General features: G+C 43.2%; 1 protein-coding gene across 1 annotated transcript in view; it reads left to right on the forward strand.

Annotated features, from left to right (window-relative positions):
* Positions 1-393: 393 nt before the first annotated feature.
* TMEM178B (transmembrane protein 178B) overlaps positions 394-22,678 on the forward strand; it is a 316,692-nt gene continuing 294,407 nt past the window's right edge. Inside the window, exon 1 of the mRNA XM_065423855.1 lies at positions 394-775. Within this exon, the coding sequence (XP_065279927.1) occupies positions 394-775 (382 nt within the window). The remainder of the gene's footprint in view (positions 776-22,678) is intronic.

The raw sequence follows: 22,678 nt of genomic DNA on the forward strand, positions 1-22,678 counted from the left end.
AGGACACTGCAAGGGAAGATTCCTTGCCCTGACCCACAGACCCCTTCCATGCCCATGCAGCGGGGGGCACACACCTCTGTACAGGCACTCCTCTGTTTTTAAGTGGGAGGCTCAGATTTCTTCGCCGGGTCTGCACTTGGCATGCTCTGCGCTGGAAGAGTGGAGCCATAAGAGAAGCGGGTGAGTCTCCAGGATTGCCTCCAGGCCAGAACTTCGTAGAGCTTTTCCAGGCTCCGGCGGCTTGGATGTGAACCCGCCCGAGTTGTTGACATTGAAGGCAGACGCGCTGTCAAGTGACTCCCAGCAGCTGCTCCTGGAGGTTTCCGCGGGGTCTCGCGTGGAAGGGCTTTGCCTGTTGTGAAGATGTCCATGGTGTTGCTGTGAAGCTGAGGTATGGCTGCGGGAAGGTTACTGCTCTATGCTGGCCTCTCTCTAGCTTTGTGTGCCCTGGGCATGCTGGCGGTGGCGATCTGCTCCGACCACTGGTATGAAACGGACGCCAGGAAGCACAGAGAGAGGTGCAAAAGCTTCACCACCAGGAGAAACGACCCTGGCTTCATTTACAACTCCAACAACAACCTGCCTCTGAGGGCCAGCAGATCTAGGTTGGACCGCTGGGAAGGGAAACTCCTCTTGGCAAGGAACAGGAGGCAGCTCTTTGCTATGAGCGCCGCCGATGAGTGCAACAGACAGTACAACTCAACCAACATGGGGCTCTGGAGGAAATGCCACAGACTGGGCTTCGACCAAGAGCTGGAGGAGCTGATTGCCAAAGGTAAGGCCCGCTTTGCAAAATGAATGAGCTGAGCTGGGCTGAGTTACAGCGCCTGACAGGGGCGCTGGAATAATTTGTATGGGGGGGGGTGCCCAGAGCCATTGAACCAAACTGTAAACCATGTGTATAATGGAAACCACTTCAAGCCAGTGGGTACGGCAGCACCCCTAGTTCCAGCTAGTTCCCACTATCTAACATAGCAGAGCGAACATTCCCAGCCATGTACCCCTCCTTGCAATGGGGATTCTGCAGTTTAAGGTTCTGAAGTGTGTAATCTCACAAACCATTGCTTAACCATTTGGTACAAGGTGTCCAGTTCTCTGTTACAGAGACTTGAAGGGGAGGGAGTCTAGAATGGCATGATTACATACTTGCAGGGAGGGTAGTCTGTCTGTCTGTCTGTGAGGTTTTCATAAGGCTGCCCTCTGAGCACCTGCCTGGAGAAGTAAACAATATTAATAATTCGCAGATTAGAAAAGTCTTCATTTGACCCTGCTGGCCCAGCCCAGTTTTTGTTTGTTTTGTTACCCAGGCTGTACATGTGTGTATTTCACTATTCCTGATTGCCACATCAAATTTCAACATCAGCTCCCAATTACACAATTTGCCTTAAACACACAGGCTTGCTCTAACATTGAAAATGGGAATAAACAAAGGGAAATGCCAGAGAGCAAGAGAGAGAATACAGCCTGCTTGCCGCTTATTCCAATCCAGATTTTGGAATATGTTCACTGTGCCAAAACTGATTCTTCAAGAAGGGTCTGAAGAGGAATGGTTTTCTCCCAAGAAGGAGACACAGATGTTTGCCAGTAGCATCATTGTGCTGTTCTTGTTTTATTTTTCCTGAGGAATTGGTGGGGATGATGGTCAATTTGCCTTGAACGGTTCTTTGATCCAGAGTGCAGCACAAACAGCTGTGTACAAACACCAACTAAGTTAAACATTCCTTCAAAAAAGATGGATGTTTTTGCAAGATGATTAGGGTTCCAGTTGAGGATTACAGCATCCTTGCTGGTCCCATCATGCTATTCCCTACAACAAAACATCCTTTCTCGCCAGAGTCCTTATGATGAATTCAGAGGATTACCTATCAGTATATTTCCCCCAAAATGAATTGATTGCTTCTTATACAATATAATCTTTAAAATCACTTGTGTTTTAAATATATTAGCTATCCAAAATTCTAGTGATTCTCTTTGCCTGTCCTACTCCCCTTTACAAATACTACATGCAGAAATATCGAAGGAGCTAATCACATTTATGAATATAGAGTTTACTTCTGTTTATTTTAAAAGTGAACCGCAAAAGGTTAATAACACCACATAGGCACACGAAGTACAAATGCGTAATGAAATATGGAGCCATTCACCTCTAGATTGCTAGTTCAAATCTAGCCCAGGCTGTTAGTGAGCAAGTCATTACTATGTGGTGGCTGTTCAGTCGTTTATGTGAAATAGATTGGAGGCTTCAGTCCATTTTGTAATGGACAAATGACCACATCCAAAACCTGTCATCACGTTTGGCACCCTGATTGGCAGTCACAGCCGTGAAGCCAAGGAGTCCTTTAATCCCTCCAGGTCAGGGTTGAGGCATAATGGTGTGACAGTGCAGGGATTGCTTGCACTACAGTGTGTGCTCTGCCTGGTATAAGGATAAATAGTGAATTTCAGTCTCCAGCAAATTTCACAAATACTAAGTCTATTTAAAATGTAGTTTAAAAGATTATAAATGCATTTCATTTAAAAACAAAATATATGAAAATCAATCCTCCTTTCGCCTGCCTGCTACGTCCTAAGTTCAGGAATCTGTTTCCCCTAATAGAGCTGTTGAAATCACTTAACATCTGAACCACTGTAAGGACCACTGTTTTAGGTGTTAGTGATGGTGGAACACACAGCCATAACCTCAGGCAGATAAATATTTGCAGAAAGAGTTGATTTTTGGAAGATCTAGTTTTAATTTTTCGTGTGTGATCAGTTTAGCCTAAACATATTGAGGCAGATATTCAAACGGAGGCAGGTGCCTAATTTATGGACTCAGGTACCCAATGCATGCCTGCAGATTGGATATATGATTACGCCAGGGTCAGCCAGGCAATTGTCAATGTTTGTGCACAAATATCAGATTTGTGTTTGCATTTTGGGTAGGTTGCACAATTATATGCATGCAATTGGTTGCCATTTGGTTTGAAAATTGGGTGTATATTGTTGCATGATTTGTGAGCTTAAACAATATTTTGTCTTTATCTTTTAAAGCTTTGCAATACACCTTTAGCTTTTTCTGTGTGGGTGAAGAGGGAGAGGTAAAAGGAGGGAGGTTCTTTTAAGGCAAGTGTCAATATTACAGTGAAATGGGGGATTATTTTGATTGAGGATACATCTATATAACAACTCTGAGTCATTATGCAGCGTAATACTTGCTCATTATCTTTAAAAATAGGGGGTTGCATTGCCTTATAACTTTAAGAATTAAAACACAGAAAAGTAAAGATTACAACAACTTAGCAATGTGAAGCTTACTCAAAAATAAATTCTCAACCATCATGCTACAGTATAGCTATCTTTATATGATATCTATATAAGATACAAAAATATCAAAGAACTAAAGGACTTTACTTATTACCATGAAGTAATTTTTTTTAAACTCCATTAAAAATCTTTGCATCCAGCTATCACTGCAAAAGGTATTCAATATATATGTGTATAGGCCATCCTTATATGGGCAACCAAATAGTGTCCCAGTTCCATGTCCTGAGGGCAGATATTCCTGCATTTCTCTAGGTTCTGTAGTAATATTGTGAATGTGGTGTAAGTATATTTTCCACTGCTGTCAGGTGTAGAGAACAGTGTTGGGTCCAAAACGAGGCACTCTGACATATTCATGATCCTTGGATGATTAATCTCTCATCACAGAGTCTCCTCCAGTAGTAGAAACTGAGTGTGTAGGAGTTGGGCTCAGCATGCCATGTGCGAACATGAAGGATTCTGAATGACGTTACCATGCCTGCAGTAGTCAAATACCACAAGTGGGCTGCATATGCACTACTGGTGAAATCTCCCCTTGGGCAGAGGGCCAGCACCATGTAAAACCATTTGGAGCATTTAAGTGGTGCACCAACCTTGTGTTGCCCCTCTGCACAAATGTCATTTTCAGCCAGTGTGCCTGTTTATGAATTGTATAAACCAATGCAGGTTGCGGCTCCAAATATTGCATATAGTACTGTACATAGCCAAATATAAATGCTGTTAAGAGTTCTTTTCAAAGATGGATAGGATTTTAATAATCTATTTAGCCTGGGCCAAGTCCTGCATCTTTCCCCAGGCAAAACTTCCACTACTGTCAATGGTAGTGTTGCCTAAGAAAGGACTTCTGGATATGGGCCATATTAATGGTCTGCTCACTATCTTTGAAAATATCCTGCAAGTGTTCCAGCTGTGGAATTACCATTGACATTCATGAGAGTTGTAAGTGCAGATCAGATGCACGATTGGGCCCCATGAAAGACTTTGGAATATTCAGACATCAGTGTCTTTAAAAACAATCCTATTTCTGAAATTCTAGACCAATTCCCTAATTCTTTTCTTTCTTTATTATTTTTCATTTTTTGAAATATATCAAAATCTTATGTGTGGCTTTGGCGCAACTGAAAATGTGCTACTTGAGATTTCTTTTAGTACACAGTAGTAAATAATAATGCATATAAAAGCTCCTCATATTTATATTTTTCCCATTTATTTTTATATCTTCCCATAGAATCCAGCTGGAAGATTTCTAAACAAAACAATTGGATTAGCGTGCAATGAATTAAAACATATTTCCACAATTAAGCCCACACACAAAGGAGCTGACAAATGTGGCAGATCAAAGGTATAAGAACATTTTACAACTTCAACAAAATGGGGCAATTAATTTATACTCTTTATTTATATAAATAAAAAGAATAATGAAAACAACAGAAAATATAGCCAATAAAAAGAGTATTGCGTTCAAACATACAAACCTGGGACCCAATTTGCTAAATTTTACTCACATGAGTGATCTTTATTCACATGAATAGTCCCATTGGATTCAATAGGACCACTCTTGGGAGTAAGGCCCACTTATGGGAGTAAGCGTTTGGGCCTCTGATTTTGTTCTGTCTTGGGGTTTAATCTTTCCCATTGACTTTAGTGGGGCCAGGATTTTACCATTGATCTTGAAAGCCTTTCTAGTGTCTAAGTAGCAGGAAATTAACTTCATTTTAATTCAGCTGAATAATCTAGGTTTCTTCCAAGAAGAATGAATTTTACAGCACTGTTGCTGCACTCACTTTGGACTTAGGAGTCACTATACCATCTTGGACCAGTGGTCCATCTTTCAGTAATGATTCTCTAGTGGAAAGCAAAAAACAAGCCAGCAAGCAAAGACCCTTAATGCACAGAACTGTCAATTCAGTGTGGTACATGGTTGGGAGAGGGAGGAGTTTATTTCCTGCCTTTGCAGTAATTAGATTACATCCTATTGTGTTTGACTCATAATAACCCAAAAGGAAAACAGAGCCTCTTGAGTCTGTATCAGATGGCAACTTTGGAAGCTCCCTCTGTACTGAGCAGTAAGGGAAACAAGAACGGGGGAAAAAAGATTAAATCATTTCATAATAAAGCTACAATACCACATATGAAGAAGTTACACAATAACCTGAGATCATTCCACTTAGACAATTACTACTCAGAGGACCTTTCATCATGTGTTTGGAAGACTGCCAATTAAAACTGTCTGGTATGGTCTCCGCTTGCTGCCACTGGAATCCAGTTATAGAAAAATATGGCAATAACCTTAATTTTTTGCCCCCAAAGATACACAGCAGTCATATTAAGTCCTATTTTTTAAACACTTTATTGTGAGTATTTTTATCCCATGCCAACATAGAAACAAAAAGAAAATCTAATTCCCATGTAGGCTAACTCCACAGCAAATAATGTGCAAGGATTCTGGAATGAAAGTACTCTGTGTTTAGATTTGTCAGATGCATGGCACAACTGAATGAGACAGGCATAACAAGACCATTCCAGCGGTCACTAGGGATTATTTATAGGCAGTTGGAAAAGTCTGATGAGCAGCTACTGCGGGTATGTATAGGAGTAGAAAGATTTATGTCCGTTAAAAAAATTGCAGTATCCTGCAGTTATTTGAAATTGACTTTTTTTTTTAAATCAGTGTTTTGCCAGGTGAATAAGGACATTCGTTTTTCACGGATTCTTCATAAATTTAAAGCAATCTAATGATATTTTATTTCAAAACAACCAAAACAATTATCCTATTACTCCATCTTTATGAAGTGGACCTCACTGAGGGCTTGATCCTGCTCCTGTTGAAGTCAGTGGCGAAAGTTCCATTGATTTCAGGACTGCAATCACCTTCAAGTCTCCTCCAAGGTTAAAGTTGTCCTTGTGCACATGTCCAGCACAAGGCCCATGCACTGCTAAAGTACTACTTAAGGCTACGTCTACACTGCACACCACTGGCGGCGGCATGCCGTGTACGTGTAGCTACACACTGTGGTGAAAGGCAGGCTGGGTCCATGCTGCGGTCTGTAGCTAACACACAGCAGTGATAGGCTCTGGCAGGGTGAGGCAGTGGGGAAAGGCTCCATCAGTGGAGAGCTGCTGGAGCCTTTCCCAACTGCTTTCCTCTGCCAAAGCCTTTTCCCATTACTGGGGTCTTTCCCTGTGGTGGGGAAAGTCTCCAGCAGCAGGGAGCTGCCGGACCTTTTCCCTGCTGCTGGAGCCTTTTCTGTTGCGGGGAAAGGCTCTGGCAGTGGGGAGACAGTGGGACACTATACTGCTAAAAACAGCAGTGTAGACGTGTGGCATTGCTTGGGCATGTAGAGAGCCGTGTAGGGTACATACCCACAGGGTTCAGCTGTAACTTTACTCAAAGCAATGCCTCACCATACGTTATGCCCAGGCCTTGTGCTGGGTCTCTGAAGGGGAGTGAATTTCACCCTAGAGCACCACAATTCCCATTGCAGTCATCAGCATAGAGATGGTAGCTGAATTTGTGTTTGCAGGTGAGCTCGCCCATAGATAAGGTGTAGAGGGAGAAGAAAAAGGGATGAAGGACCGCCCTGTGGAACTTCCATAGAAAGTTAGAGGAAAAGGAGGAAGATGAGGATCTTCCGAAGGAATGATTAAAGAGGTAGGAGGAGAACCAGGAGAGGACAGTCATGGAAGCCAAGGGAAGATAAGATTTCAAAAAGAAGAGCACTGTTGATGGTGTTCAAAGGTGGGTTATCAGGTCAAGGAGGATGAGGATGGAGTAGTGGATCTGGCTTTGACTTGGAAGAAGTTCTCAGAGACTTTGGTGAGAGTGTGTTCAGTGGACTGCAAAGGGCAGAAGCCAAGCTAAAGAGAGTCTAGGAGGAATTGGAGGAGAGGAACTCCAGACTGCAATCATAAACAGTGTGCTCAATGAGTTTAGAGACAGAAGGGAGAAGGGAAATGGGTCAGTATTAGTTAGAGAGGCAAGTGGGGTCAAGGGTGGATTTTTTTAGATAGGAAAGACAAAAGCATGCTTGTGTGAAGAGCAAAGAACCAGAATATAAGAACGGCCATACTGGGTCAGATCAATGGTCCATTTAATCTAGTATCCTGTCTTCCGACACTGACCAGTGCCAAATGCTTTAGAGGGAATGAATAGATCAGGGAAATTTCAAGTGTTGTCCAGTCCTAGTTTCTGGCAGTCAGAGGTTTAGGGACATCTGAAGCCTGAGGTTGCATCCCTGACCATCTTGGCTAATAGCCATTGATGGACCTATCCTCCGTGAACTTATTTAATTCTTTTTTGAACCCAGTTATACTTTTGGCCTTTACAATATCCCCTGGCAACGAGTTCCACAGGTTGACTGTGCGTTATGTGAAAGAAGTACTTCCTTTTGTTAGTTTTAAACCTTTATTTCATTGGGTGACCTCTGGTTCTTGTGTTATATAGTCCCTATTCACTTTCTTCATACAACTCATGATTTTATAGACTTCTATCATATCCCCCCCCTTAGTCATCTCTTTTCTAAGATGAACAGTCCCAGTCTTTTTAATCTCTCCTCGTATGGAAGCTGTTCCATACCCCTAATCATTTTTGTTGCCCTTTTCTGTACCTTTTCCAATTCCAATATATCTTTTTGAGATGGGGCAACCAGACCTGCATGCAGTATTTTATGATATTTTCTGTTTTGAAGAGGGGACCTTGTCAAAGTTTTTCTGAAAGTCCAAGTACTCAACTGGATCACCCTTGTCCACATGCTTGTTGACACCCTCTAATAGAATGGCTAGGCATGATTTCTCTTTACAAAAGCTGTGCTGACTCTTTCCCAACATATCATGTTTATCTATGTGTCTGATAAATTGTGTTCTTGATTATAGTTTAAACCAATTTGCCTGGTACTGAAGTTAGGTTCACTGGCTTGTAATTGCCAGTATAGTATCTGGAACCTTTAAAAAAAATTGGTGTTACATTAGCTATCTTCCAGTCATCTGGTACAGAGGTTGATTTAAGCAATAAGTTACATACCACAATTAGTAGTTCTGTAATTTCATATTGGAATTCCTTCAGAACTCTTGGGTGAATACCATCTGGTCCTGGTGACTTATTTCTATTTAATTTGATCAATTTGTTCCAAAACCTCCTGTATTGACACCTCAATCTGGGAGAGTTCCTCAGATTTGTCACCGAAAAAGAATGGCTCAGGTACAGGGATCTCCCCCATATCCTCTGCATGGAGACCAATGCAAAAAATTCATTTAACGTCTCTGCAATGGCATTGTCTTCCTTGAGTGCTCGTTTAAAACCTTGATCATCCAGTGCCCCCCCTGCCTGTTTGGCGGGCTTCCTGCTTCTGATGTACTTAAAAAATGTTTGCTGTTAGTTTTTGAGTCTTTAGTTAGTTGCTTTTCGAATTCTTTTTTGACCTGCATTATAATACTGTTATACTTGACTTGCTAGAGTTTATGCTCCTTTCTATTTTCCTCACTATTATTTGACTTCAAATTTTTATAGGATGATTTTTTGCCGGTAACCTCCTCTTTTACTCTGATGTTTAGCCAGTGTGGCATTTTTGTTGGTCCTTTTTTTTTTAATTGGGGAATACAGAGAGTGAGAAGTTAAGAAGATGAATAAAGTAGGGGAATGAAAGTGGGCATAAGGGAGATCGGGAGAGAGGATGGAGTCACAGGGGCAAATGGAGGGGTGAGAGGAGGACAGCAAATGAAAAACTCCTGCATCTGTGACTGAGAAGGAGAAGAGAGTTCTAGGGAGAGGGGAGAAAGAAGAGTAGATGGGTGGGGAAGGTTACATTGTATTTTGTCCATTTTTTCTTGAAAGAAATTCATGGGATCTTGTGTGGAGACAGAAGTCAAGGCAGCAGGGGAGGCGGATTTGAAGAAAGAGTCAAAGGTCTCAAAAAGGCACTAGGATTGCAGGTGTGGGATTCAATTAAGTTGGAGACATTAGCTAGGAAGATGGCAGAACTGAAAAAGGAGAGAATGAGTTTGTAATGGAAGAAGTTATCCTCATCACAGGATTTCTGCCAAGGACATGAAGGAGCAGAGGAAGTGGATATTGGGGGTGGTCTAGGGCTAGGGGATGGCAGGGCAGACCTCGCGATAGGAGAGAGGGGAGAAGTCAAGGGTCGAGGACAGTGAAGCATACAGACACTCAATGACCATATCCATGGGAGAAAGGAAAGAGAGGGCAGGAAGGAGAAGGCTGAGAACAGCTGACATAGCAGCAGCAGTGATGGTCCAGAAGTCATGAAATGGCCAAGGGACAGGGTGTATGGGGGTGGGGATGGGGAGGAGGGAGGGGATGGGTGATGCTGAAGAACCAAGTGATCATTAGACAGAGAAACGGAAAGACCAGAGAAATAATGAAAGTAATGCTTGGTAAAGACCAAATCAAGTGTGTGGCCCTTTTGGTGAGTGGGAGAGTTGAACCAGGGCTGCAGGTCGAAAACCTGTGAGGGTGAGGAAATGTGCGGCTAAGGATCATCAACATGGATTTGTCTGTCTGGTCTATTTGGAATGAAATTCTGTACACCCCCCCATTAAAGTCAGTAGGGGTTTTACCATTGACTTTAATGCGGTCAGAATTTCACCCTTGGATTGTAAGGGACCGTCTCTCACTATGTATTTATACAGTGCCTAGCACAACCAGGCCTTGATCTCAATTGGAGCCTTTAGGTGCTATCATAATAATAAAATAATAATGATGATGATAATAAATAATGAACTTTTCAGCTTGTCTTACAGATGAACAAATTCAGGCTATTTTCAACTAAAGGGTTGAGAGGCCATGCCAGCAACTTCTTCTCTCGTATACCAACACTCCTGTAGCTCAGGTGCCTCTGCTGATCACAGTGTCTCAGGTAGGCCGGTTCCAAGCCACTTAGGACTTGATAGGCCAGGACCAACATCTTAAACTCCACCCAGAAACTGCCAGCCAACCAGTGCAGATTCTGGAATGCTGCCATCGTGGGATCATGATGAGACTCATTGCTTAACAAGTGGACTGCTGTGTTAGGAGCCAGGCTGTAGGGGTCAGATCTACTGGTTGGAGCAGCGGCGGTCATGCCCAGTGGTCATGGCAATGGCACTCAGAGGCCAGGAACAGTGCCAAAAGCAAGAGCCAGCATCAGGAACCAGGAGTCCGAGCCACAGTCAAAAGTCAAGCCAAGGGTCAGAGCCAGAATTGGTAGCCACTAGTCAGGAGTGAGGCATGGGGCAGAAATCAGAGACAAGGCAAGGGGCAGGAATGGAGCAGGGAAGGAATTGGGAATGAGGGCAGGAGGAAGGCAGGAACCAGAAACAGGACAGGAATGGAGCAGGAACCAGGAACGGAGTTGGAGGCAGATTGCAGGAGTCAGTCAAAGAGCAGGGTCGATGTGGCAGCAACAAGGAGTCTGCACAGTTGCTTGGATCTCCCACCTGGGTCACTTCCTGGTTTAAGTAGTAGGTGCAAGCCAATCAGGTGACCCCAAGCCTTGGGAGCCCTAACAGGACTTCCTGTGGGGCTTGACCTTCCAGGATTAATGAGGTGCTGCTTTGTCTGTCTCCCCTGCTGGCGACAACAGTGTGTCAGAGACCCAGAGTCCCACAGCTGAAACTGGGGGCCCTCACTCCTGGATCCTTACATGTTGTCTTCTGTACCCACTTCAGTCTCCGAATTGATTTAAGGGGTACCCCCATGTAGAGCGCATTGCAGTAATGCCTTCAAGTTACAAAGGCCTGGGTGCTTATAGCAAAGTTCACATCAGGGAGAAAGGGCGATGAGAATTTAACATGACTGAAAACTGGCAGCCACCCACCTTCAGTCAGAGGGGCTGACAGAATCTTTACAATCTCCTCCAGTTGCTTCCCCCAACAACATCACCTCAGTCTTCCCTAGACTGGGTCTTAGCCAGCTCCTTTACCTCTGTGTCGCCACTACCATACACTGAGAAGGAAACTCAGCCACATCCACTGGGTTGGACAAAATGAAGAGAGCAGAGTTATTAGCATCTGGAGGATTTCCCAGATCTGATAACAGTAGCTGGTGTCAAGTTAGGGCCAATCAGCCAATTGATTACTGAAGTCTACTGTGCAAACAACATTAAAGATAAATACAAATCCAGCCTACATTTTCAAAAGTGACTAGTGATTTTGGGTGTTTCAATTTTTGGGTGCCCAACATGAGATGCTTTAAAGGGACCTGGTTTTCAGAAAGTCCTGAGAACCTTCTGAAAACAAGTCCTTTTAAGGTGCCTCAAATTACCACCCTAAAATCAGTGCACCCAAAATCATTAGTCATTGTGAAAATGCAAGCCGGCCATATTTAATGGCAAGCAGATCTGCAGTTTATTGGATCTTTTAATTAAACATCTTTTAAAAAAAGCCACCTTAACACAGTTTGACCGTATCTGATGGAGCAGAATGGCTCCTTCTAGTTCTATCATGCAAACAGAGAGATTTGAACAAAATCCTTCAGCTTAAATATGAATGGTGTTGACCCAATTGCTTCAATAATTAATACATGCTTTTGAATGTATGAAGGTTTCTTTTTAAATAAAGAAATTTCATAAAAACCCATCTGAGATGCCACCCTTTCCTGCCCCGGGGCAGTTTAATAATGTAAAGATTGTAACAGAAACTGACAAAAGAAAGAAAATTAAAAGTTAAAGGCCATATTCTCATCTGGTGCAAATTAGGGTTGCTGCACTGATTTCAATGGAGCGCACTGAGCCACAGTAGCTGGTGATCCAGCACAAATTATCTATTTTAGGTACTTATATGGCTCTCATTACCATAATCTGAACACTGTGCAATCTTTAATGTATTTATCCTCACAATGCCCTGCAGAGGTAGAGATTACCCCATTTTATAGCTCAGGAACCTAAGCCCAGAGAAACTAAGGCCTGGTCTACGTTAGGATTTTACATTGGTATAGCTACATCTCTCAGGGGTGTGAAATGTAGAGATGTAGCTATACTGATCCACCCCCAATGTAGACAGCGCTAGGTCAATGGAAGAATTCTTCTGTCGACCTAGCTACCGCCTCACTGGGAGGTGGATTAACTATGCTGATGGGAGAACCCCTCCTATTGGCATAGGTAGTGTCTACACTGAAGTGCTGCAGTGGCACAAATGTGCTGTTGTAGCATTTTAAGTGTAGACAAGTCCTAAGTGATTTGTCCAAGGTCTGCATTGATTCAGCTAAATTGCAGGTGTGGGATGATTGTAACAGAGCAGGGACTTGAATCCACGTCTCCCAAATCCTACGTTAGCCCTAATCACTGGACTATCGTTCCTCTCTATTTTAAGCTTTGAGAATTCATGCACACCTGTGATGCCTTATTATTTTTTTTTTGCAATGACGCAAACTAAGGAAGCAGCTTAAGAGCTGACTTCATTGGCTTGGCATCCAAAATGTAATGTTGGTTAAAGGGAGGGTAGTGGAGGTAGGTTATATTTAATAATGCTCCTTGCTTGTAATGAGACAGTGAAGAATGCACAACTTTGGAGAGTCTCACTCTGTGTATCTGACACTCTGATCCCCTTAGAAAGACTCATTTGTTTAAAAGGGTTCTCAAGGTGGTTAGGTCTTAAGGAGGTAACTCATGGCAAACTTTGAAATAAAAATCTACTGAGGGATAGTTTTATATGTAGGTGACCTCCACGGAGCACTGCTCAGTGTGCTTGGCAAGGGGTGGTGGTGATTCACTTTTCCTCCTGAGGCAGCACCGAACCACTGCCCCTGCATAGGGTCAGAAGCACTGTGCTGCTGAAAGTGCCATCCAATGTATGAAATGTAAGTCTAAATATCTGGCCACCTGTAGTCATGCAGGATCTGATGGCATGTTTTGTAAGAGAAGGGATAAGCCCTGTGTACAAATTCCTACTCAACTAATTATAATCCCCGAAGACATTTGCCCTGCTGTTTCAATGAGATACAATGGTCTTCTTCACTTATCATCAATTCATGCAACGTTGCATTAGATTGTTAAATAGCTACCCCCAAAGGTGGCTGCATTTCAGCATTGAGTATAGAGATCGCTATCTATGACTTTACTATTTCATGGGGCATCATGGGGCTTAAACAAACACTTGGGGGTAACGTTTTCAAAAATACATAGGTGACTTAGGCAACTAAAACCCTTTCAAAAGTGATTTAAGTATGTAGGAACCTTAAAAACTCCTAGATCAGTGGAATTTAGGATCCTAATATCATGATTTTCAAGAGTGACTATTAATTTTAGGTGTCTCAGTTTCTGAGTGGCCGACTTCAGATACCATAAATGGACCTGATTCGCAATGGGTTTCTCAGCACCTTCTGAAAATCAGGCCTGTTTATCAAATCGGGCACACTAAAATCCCATCACCTTTGAAAATCTTGCCTTAAGTACCTATGTCACTTTTGAAAATGGGACATCAAGTCCTAAGTCACTGGGGCACATTTGAAAACATTAACCTGGAGCATCCTTTGATGAAAAGTTTGTTACAACAGTGCAAGGAATTATCTTCCTGAAAAAGTGAGCAAAGCCTGAATTCAGTTACAAGGGCCTTGCTGACTTAAAAATGCTCTGGATCCAGCCTGCTACAACGGGAGAAACCCTCAGCCCAACCTGTGTTGCAGAGCCCTGGTATACATGTAGAACCTGATGCTAACTACCACTGCATGGTGTGTGGGAAGGAATTTCAGACAAGCCAGCTGCTCCACTTCACTCCACTGCAGGGATTAGATTACATGGATCTGAGGTGTGCAGTATTTCCTTTTCATTATGCCCCTGCACATTCATGTAGGATTAGGACCAGGAACATATTTTCTGTCTCTCTCCTTCCCTCTTTTAGTTAACAAGAACTTTGTTTCATGTCAGCTAATCTGTTTTTGTTTCTAATTGCCTCTGTTCTGCAAAAGCAAACAGCTGTCTGTTAAATTCTCAGCCACAGGTACATATAAGTTGTGGGAGTGACTAGTCACTCCTTGTTATCTCAGTGCTTGTAGCACAGTGGCCACTTATTGCTTTCCAAGTGCCCCCTTGTAGCTAGGGTTGCCTCTGTGGCCTCTATTTCCTCTTCACTTTACAGGGCCCATTTAAGAACTCATGGTTCAAAGGTAATTGAAATAGTCCCCACATGAGATCCCATTTATTTATTCTTCTGGGTACACATTGGCCCTTCAGGCCCAACCCATAGTTCAGTGTCTCTCATCCAGTAGCCCAAAATAAACTCTCACAGTCTTTATCCCAGTTTCATCTGTGCACAGCCTCTTCTCCCTGAGGGTGGGTCGGTCTGTCTGTCAGCTTCCCAGTTGCTTCCTGCCTGGAGTTTGTCTTTTTTCCAGAGATTTTCTCAGCTGGAGTCTTCCCCCTACTAACTCAGATGTCTTCTCACTGCTCCCTACAGGGATAGCTGCAGTTTCCTAAGCTTTTCCAGCTTAGTGCCAGGCTTCCTGCCTCTGGCAGCATCAGCTCCTCTCTCAACCACACCCCTCCCTGCGGCATCCTACTGCCTTTTATATGGGAATCCTCTCAGGTGGGGCTCATCTTGCAATCAGGGGTGGCTTAGCCCCAGGCTCTCCAACCCACAGGCAAGCCACCCTGTTAGAATGCTCTTTCACTTTTTCATGGAGAGCAGTTCATGTACAATAAAATAAAACAAATGCAAGCCATGGTGTTTTCATACTTTCCTTAAGTCCTCAGCACTGCAGACAGGGAAACAGACTCAAAAATCTTATCCACACACATTTGACTTAAGAAGTGTATTTTAGTTCAGAAGCCCAACCACCTGATTGGTGAGGCCAGGGATGCTCCATCCTACAGTAAAGGAGTCCGTCACAGAGTGAGCTGGACCTGTGAGGTTAAAGGCACCAAGCTCTGTGTCTTAAATCGGGGGAGCGGGAGGATAAAATGCTCTTCATAGGCAGACAGTGTCAAATGGCAGGGAGGTAGATTTTAGTCTGGGTTCTGGTTTCACCCTGTGGGGGTGGGGGGGAACTACTATACAGGGGTAGCTTCCAGTAGTTTATTCCTTCCTCCTCCCAGTTTTCCTGTCTCTGAATGGGAACCTGGGCTCTGCCATGAGTGGTATCACAGATTTTGTGCTACAACAGAGTCAAGGGGCACATCCATCCTCATGTGCATCTTGTTCACCCTTTAAGGTTATAATGCTGCCTGGGACACAGCAACTAATTGTGCTGTCAATGACTTCAAATAAAGAAAAAGCAGCAGGAGCAGATGAACTCTTTAGAAACAAGATCCTGTTTCCTTATGAATAGCTCTAGGAATAATAATTTTTGAACAACAACAACAACAAAAAAAGACAGGGAGGAGAGGCACAGAAAAATGATAGCTAAGGAGAATTTCTCTAAGGAGAACATTTCCCAAAGGTCTTAGACATTGTCAGGTTTTCAGACGCAACCTCTGTTTCACTTGCTTTAGCTTTGCTTCTGACAAAGGGTTTGTGACATTCCCACGATTGTTCCAGTGCTGTATTTGACAGTGTTACTGTACTTCAATTGGATTACAGTGTTTGGCTCTAAAGGCACCGGGATTACTTGGACTGCTTTACTTTTCCTCCTCCCTTTGAATTACTTTTCCTCCTCCTTTTGAATTCTTGCATGGCCGGATTTTGGACCTGCACTTTGAGGGCACGTGTATAAAGTGCAGTTGCTTTACTGCTGTGTTGGGATGCTGCATTGTGTCTGGCACCTGGAACACGGGCTGATATACCATGTGTTCCATTTGGGCACACGATTTAGGCATCTGTATCCAGCATCTGTGGCCTAAAACATGTATTGAGGCTCCCAAATGGCATTTGGGTACTTACTTTAGGTGCCCATGTTTCAAAATAAGGTCCAAATGGCCAGATTTTCAGCCTGTGTTAATTGGCATAGCTCTGTTGACTTCAGTGGAGCCAAGTTACACCAGCTGATGATTGGGCCCTTACTCTGTTTGATCACTTATCTGTTATGAACACTTTTCCTCCATTAAAATTATTTCACCTTCTTGACTTTGAAATATCAAAAGGATCCAGCTTGTTGTCTGGAGTTTCAGGCTGTGTTAAGGTATCAGTCTAAACCACTTCCCTCCCTCTGAATAGGAACACATAATGCCAAGTTATATTGAAGAAGCTCAGAACAGCTCTGCCGAGCATGGCAAGTACTTATTAGCTGTTGTGAAGTGAACAGGTGAGAATCTGGGGATCTGACTGCACTATATGTATTAGCCCACCTGTCAACCTTGTAATGTAAGAAACAACCCCATTGGGTTCTGTAGTCAGGCCCCCCGTGCATTCTGCAATTTCACAGCTGTGGATTTTGCCACAGGCTCCACCCTCACTGCAGGATGGTGCTCCTGAATTTAATTTTTCCTTTAAAATAAGTGTTTCTAGCCATCACCGTTGTGAAGATGACCTTGAAAATATGAACCGAGTGTAAACCAATGCAGGGCTGTGTGCACGAGTCTGCACATAACCTGAAAGAGTGGCTCGGAAAAAAACAAGAAATTGCCTCACACAGCTCTGTGGGTTGTTAATCCCGAAACCTAAAGATCACAATATAAATGTTAATTAGTTCACTGCTGATCATTTGAGCAGAAATACCCACCTTCTCGCACAATCCCATATTGCCTCCCCAGGTGTCTAGAGTCCCAAGTGTCCTCACTCAGCTGCCAAAACCTCCAGCTTTGCTCCTAACAGCTTTTACCCTGCAGTTATTGTCAGTGAAAAGGTCTGTGGCATACAGAAAACCTAGGGACAGGGTAGAATACACTGACTTTAGTATCAAAATGAAAAACACAGGGACTACTGTCCTGACTGTATTATTCATTTTCATAGTTAATTCATCAGCAACTGCCATTCTTTTAATTTCAATAAAGCTTCAGTAGAATTTCCAGCTTGCCACACCAGGGCGCTGCAGAACCCAGGGACTTTGCAGCAGGATTTAGGTCCGGCTTGCCAGAGAGAACATGGGGGGACTTGCCTGTGAAGGCAAACTAGGGAAGGAGCAGTATTTAGGACCTGAGCCAAAGCTCACTCTAACTCAGTGTTTTTCAACTGGTGGGTCATGACTCCCAGGGGGCTACAAAAGGCCACTGGGGGATTGTGCAGCAAATATATATTACAACCTAAAGCAAAGCACACCCGGGCTGTTCAATGTCAAGAATTCTCTGTGGAACTCCCAAAACACACACACGTGAATTATATAGGCTTATTATCATCCATACATTTTCACTCTTATAGTAAATATAAGGGGGTTGCAAATTTTTTTGACTTCAAATAAGCAGTTGCCAACCTGAAAAGGTGGAGAAGCACGGCCCTTAGTCAGTGGGAGTCGGCTTCAAAGGGTTTTTGATCAGGCCCTTAAGAAGCCTCCAAAGGGATGAAAATATAATATGAGCAAAAATAAAGGGACTGGATACTCCTGCATCTGTTATTGCTTTGTTTTGAATTCGGAAACACTTGGTGCTGGTGGGGGAAATCCATCTGCCATGGTAGCCAGTTCTTAGTTTGCTCACCTTTGCAAATTTGAAGGCACAGTGGATAAAACAGATGTGATCTCTCTAAGGGATAGCTTTGATGTTCAGCAGCTCTATCATTGACATATAGGAAAAAATTCATACTGTGTAAAGTTGTCCAGTGTTACACTGCCAAGGTCAGGGAAACTTTGGGATATCAACCACATTAATGTTAATGAAAGCATCAGAGGGAAAGCTTTAACTGACACCTCCAGCTTTATGCCTCATTAATAACAGTCCCTCCAGAGAACATAGGCTCCCTGACTCTAGTTCCAGTGATCATGATACGTCTTCCTTATTTTACGAACATTTTAATATAATCATTAAAAACAAATAATTGATGCACAGACCCCAACTCGTGTCCCTTTGACCAGATGCTGCTAGCACATTGCTGATTTGAAGTCTTTACCACATACTCGGCTGGTTGCATGGTCCTGAGATAGTTGCCTATTCAGGAGAACAAACTACATGTGGAGACAGCTGTCTTTGTGTCCAAGTCCAGCAAACTCTCTCTGTGTGAAGTCTCTTGCCTTCCCGTGGGGTGGGCCTCCACTGGTTTTCTGTCTCTCCAGTCTGTGGTGATCTCTATATCTCTGTAGGCACTCTCTGGGTGTTGTGTCTGCTGGCTTGCAAGCGTCTCCTGTTTGTTTGGCTCATTTGTCACTGTTGCATAGTTGCCTCGTATGACCAGGGAGCCACTGCACTCCTCATGACTCCTTTAGTCCACTCCTTCTGGTGTCTCTCTAATGGCTGGATCCTCACAGGAGTCCCTGTCTCCAGGACCGGTAGGTCTTTGGCTCATCTGTTGTACTCTAGTGTCTGTTTCTCTGATTGTTGGCCATCTTCTCTCAGTGGTGTCTCCATCCTTTTGGTACAGGAGGCCTCCCGTTGTTGGTAGCAGGTTTTGGTCCTTTGTTCCATCAGTGCTTGCGTTGGACTGTTTTGGCACCCCAGTGATGGGGTGTTCTTGTCTGCCAAAAATGATATTGAAGAGTCTAAACCAGGAAAAACAGCCTTGTGTGACAGTCTCTTAGCTGTTTTGACAGCTGATTCCACCTCACCATTACTCAGAGGGTATGCTAGGGAGGAGGTATGGGTCAAATTCCCATTTGCATGCTAATTCCTTGAATTCTTCCAAGGCAAGTTAGGGTCAGTTGTAAGTGAATACAGTGTCTGGAATGCCATATCTTGCAAAATGGGCCCTCAGTTTTCCAATCAGTGACTTGCTCCTTGTATCAGGCAGGAGATTGACCTCCCAGAAATGTGAGTTGTAGTCCACTGTAATCAAATACAGCTTTTCCTTTAAGATAAATAAGTCTGCTCCCATTTTTCCCATGGTCAGGTGGATAGGCACGGGAACTAGGGGCGCGGGGGGTGCTGCAGCACTGCCAGGTTTTACATGGGGCCAGCGCCGGTGGGTGCTAAGCACCAGTTTTTTTCCGTGGGTGTTCCAGCCCTGGAGCACCCATGGAGTCGGTGCCTGTGGCTCCATTCCAGATACCACAGCCCGAAGCTCTTTTTCTATTTGTGCATACCCCTATTCAGTCTCTGACAAGGCTTCGTTGGCATAAGTGAACAGCTGCTCTTGCAAAGAGCTACATCCAATCCTTTTTCCAATGCATCACGCTGGAGTGTCAGTGGCTCTAATGGCTGGTAGTACTTCAGGGGCATCCATTATCATTTGTTTCAGTGTGTCAAATGCTTGCTGTTGTGACGGTCCCACTCAGCATCCAGCCCTGTGAGTTGACGTATGGGTTCTGCCACTGCAGCCAGGTGTGGACAGAAATTGGACAGAAGATTTATCATTCCTATGAAGCTCTGTATCCCTTTCACATCCATTGGAACTGGCATGTCTCTGACTGCCTTGATCTTGTTGGGATCTGCTTTCATTCCCTTTGCTGTGAGCAGATGTCCAATATATGTCACCTGATGCAGTAGAAAAGCTTGTAGTTTTCTGTCATGGTCTCATTCAGTTTGTGCATCATTGGTCCATTCACCTACAATGAAGCTATAATTTGCAATTATTTTCACCACAGGCAGTCCTTCCAGCATTTCTATGAGTCTTCTCTGTACCATTTCTGGCACTGGGCTTATGCCCATTGGCATGCTGAGTGATCTGTAGCGACCAAATGGTGTTGCAAAGGTTGACAACATGCTGGACTCATTAGCCAGGCTTATGTGCTCAAACATATTCCTCACATCACAGACTGTAAAGATTCTGGCTTTGGAAAATTTTGGCGAGTCATGTCACCAATTGTGGGCAGTGGAGAGTGGCATCTTTTCAATGCCTGATTCAGTGGCTTTAGGTTTATGCAGATGCATAATTTGCATGATGGCTTCTTTTCCACCACCATGCTGTGTACACAGATTGTACTGGCCTCTACAGGTGCTCTGATACCCCTGCTGTGCAGACTTTTGAGCTCCTTGTGTACTGGATTTTGTAGTGCCATTGGAATTTTCCTTCCTAGTAAGTACATAAAGTAGACTCCACAATGGAACCTAAGTCACAGCTTTCCTTCGAGGCACCAGTCACCTTTGAAAACATTTCAACAATGAAATTGTCTCCATTGTCCCTTTTGCAGCTATAACATTCTGATGCTGCACCCTGATCAGATCCATGGCTTGTGTTGCTGTATACCCAAAGAAAGGTCTGTGGTGTTTACCATCCACCACCACAGACTTCAGTTGGTACTGTTTCTTTTTTGGGAGGTTAGTAACTATGAGGTCACCATGACAGATTCTAGCAAGTGCCCTTTCCTGGCCACTCACTAGGATTGTCTTTACACAAATGCGAGGAGTATGGGAATAAAAAGGAAGAACTGGAAGTATTAGTCCATAAACTAAATTATCACTTAATTGGCATCACAGAGACTTGGTGGGATAAGTGTCAAGACTGGAATAGTCATATAGAGGGGTATAGCTAGATCAGGATGGACAGGCAGGATGAACAGGGAGGAAGGGTTCCATTATATACTTGTTTTGAGGTCCAGAATGGGGTGTGAAGCAGACCAGTCGAAAGTCTCTGGGTAAAGTTAAAAGGGGTAAAAATCGGGGTGATGTCAGGATAGCGGTCTACTTTAGATCACCAAATCAGGAAGAAGAGGTGGATGAGGCATTTCTAGAACAAACAACAGAAATATCTAAAACATAAGACCTGGTAGTAATTGAGGACTTTAACTATCCAGGAAAAACACAAATTTTCCATTAATTTCTTAAAATGTATTGGGGACAGATTTTTGTTCCAGAAAGTGGAGGAAGTAATCAGTCATTTTAAACTTGATTTAAACTTCCCCCAACAGGGAAGAATTGGTAGAGAATCTGAAGCTGGAAGGAAATTTGGGTGAAAATGATCATGAAATGATAGATTTCATGATTCTAAGAAAAGGAAGGAATAATAGCAGCAGAATAAGGACAAGGGACTTCAAAAAAGAAGATTTTAACAGACTCAGTAGGTGACGTCCGATGGGAAGAAAATCTAAGGGGAAAAAGAGTTCAGGAGATCCGGCAGTTTCTCAAGGAGACAATATTAAAGGCACAACTGCAAACTATCTGTATGTGAATGGAAGATGGAAAGAACAGTAAGAGGCCAATATGGTGCCATCAAAAGCTCTAATGACCTGAAAAATCAAAAAGGAATCCTACAAAAAGTGGAAACATAGACAAATTGCTAAGGAGTAATACAAAAGAAAAGCACAAGCATATAACATAAGAATACATAAGAACATAAGAATGGCCATACTGGGTCAGTCCAAAGGTCCATCCAGCCCAGTATCCTGTCTACCGACAGTGACCAATGCCAGGTGTCCCAGAGGGACATCTCCACCCTCTGACAAACAGAGGCTAGGGACACCATTTCTTACCAATCCAGGCTAATAGCCATTAATGGACTTAACCTCCATGAATTTATCTAGTTCTCTTTTAAACCCTGTTATGGTCCTAGCCTTCACAACCTCCTCAGGCAAGGAGTTCCACAGGTTGACTGTGCGCTGTGTGAAGAAGAACTTCCTTTTATTTCTTTTAAACCTGCTGCCCATTAATTTCATTTGGACAAAATAAGAAAGGCTAAGGCACAAAATGAGTTACACCTAGCAAGGGACATAAAAGGCAATAAGAACAGGTTCTTTAAAGTCAATAGGAGCAAGAGAAAGATGAAGGAAATGACATCAAGAAGAGCAAGGTGTTTAATGCCTATTTTGCTTCAGTCTTCACTAACAAGCATAATGGTGACCAGATACTTAATCCAATACATATTAACAACAAGGGGGAAGGAACATAAGCCAAAATAGGGAAAGAATAGGTTAAGGAATATTTAGATAAGTTAGATGTATTAACGTCAGCAGGGCCTGATGAAATTCATCCTAGGGTACTTAAGGAACCAGCTGAAGCAATCTCAGAACCATAAGCAATTATCTTTGAGAACTTGTAGAGGATGGGTGAGGTCCCAGAAGATTGGAGAAGGGCAAACATAGTACCTATCTTTAAAATGGGGAACAAAGAGGACCCAGGGAATTATAGGTCAGTCAGCATAATTTAAACACCTAGAAAGGTACTGGGACAAATTATTAAACAATCAGTTTGTAAGCACCTAGAAGTTAATATGGTTATAATGAATAGCCAGCATGGATTTGTAAAGAATAAATCATGCCAACTCAACCTAATTTCCTTCTTTGGCAGGGTTACTGGCCTAGTGGGTGGGAGAGCAGTAGATGTGCTATATCTTAATTTTAGTAAGCTTTTGACACAGTCCCACATGACAGTCTCATAAGCAAACTAGGGAAATGCAGTTTAGATTAAATTACTATAAGGTGGGTACAAAACGGTCAAAAGACCATACTCAGAATAGTTATCAATGGTTCGCTGTCATACTGGGAGGGAGTATCTAG

The sequence above is a fragment of the Emys orbicularis genome, chromosome 1 (assembly GCF_028017835.1).
Source record: "Emys orbicularis isolate rEmyOrb1 chromosome 1, rEmyOrb1.hap1, whole genome shotgun sequence".
Classification (NCBI taxonomy): Eukaryota; Metazoa; Chordata; order Testudines; family Emydidae; genus Emys; species Emys orbicularis.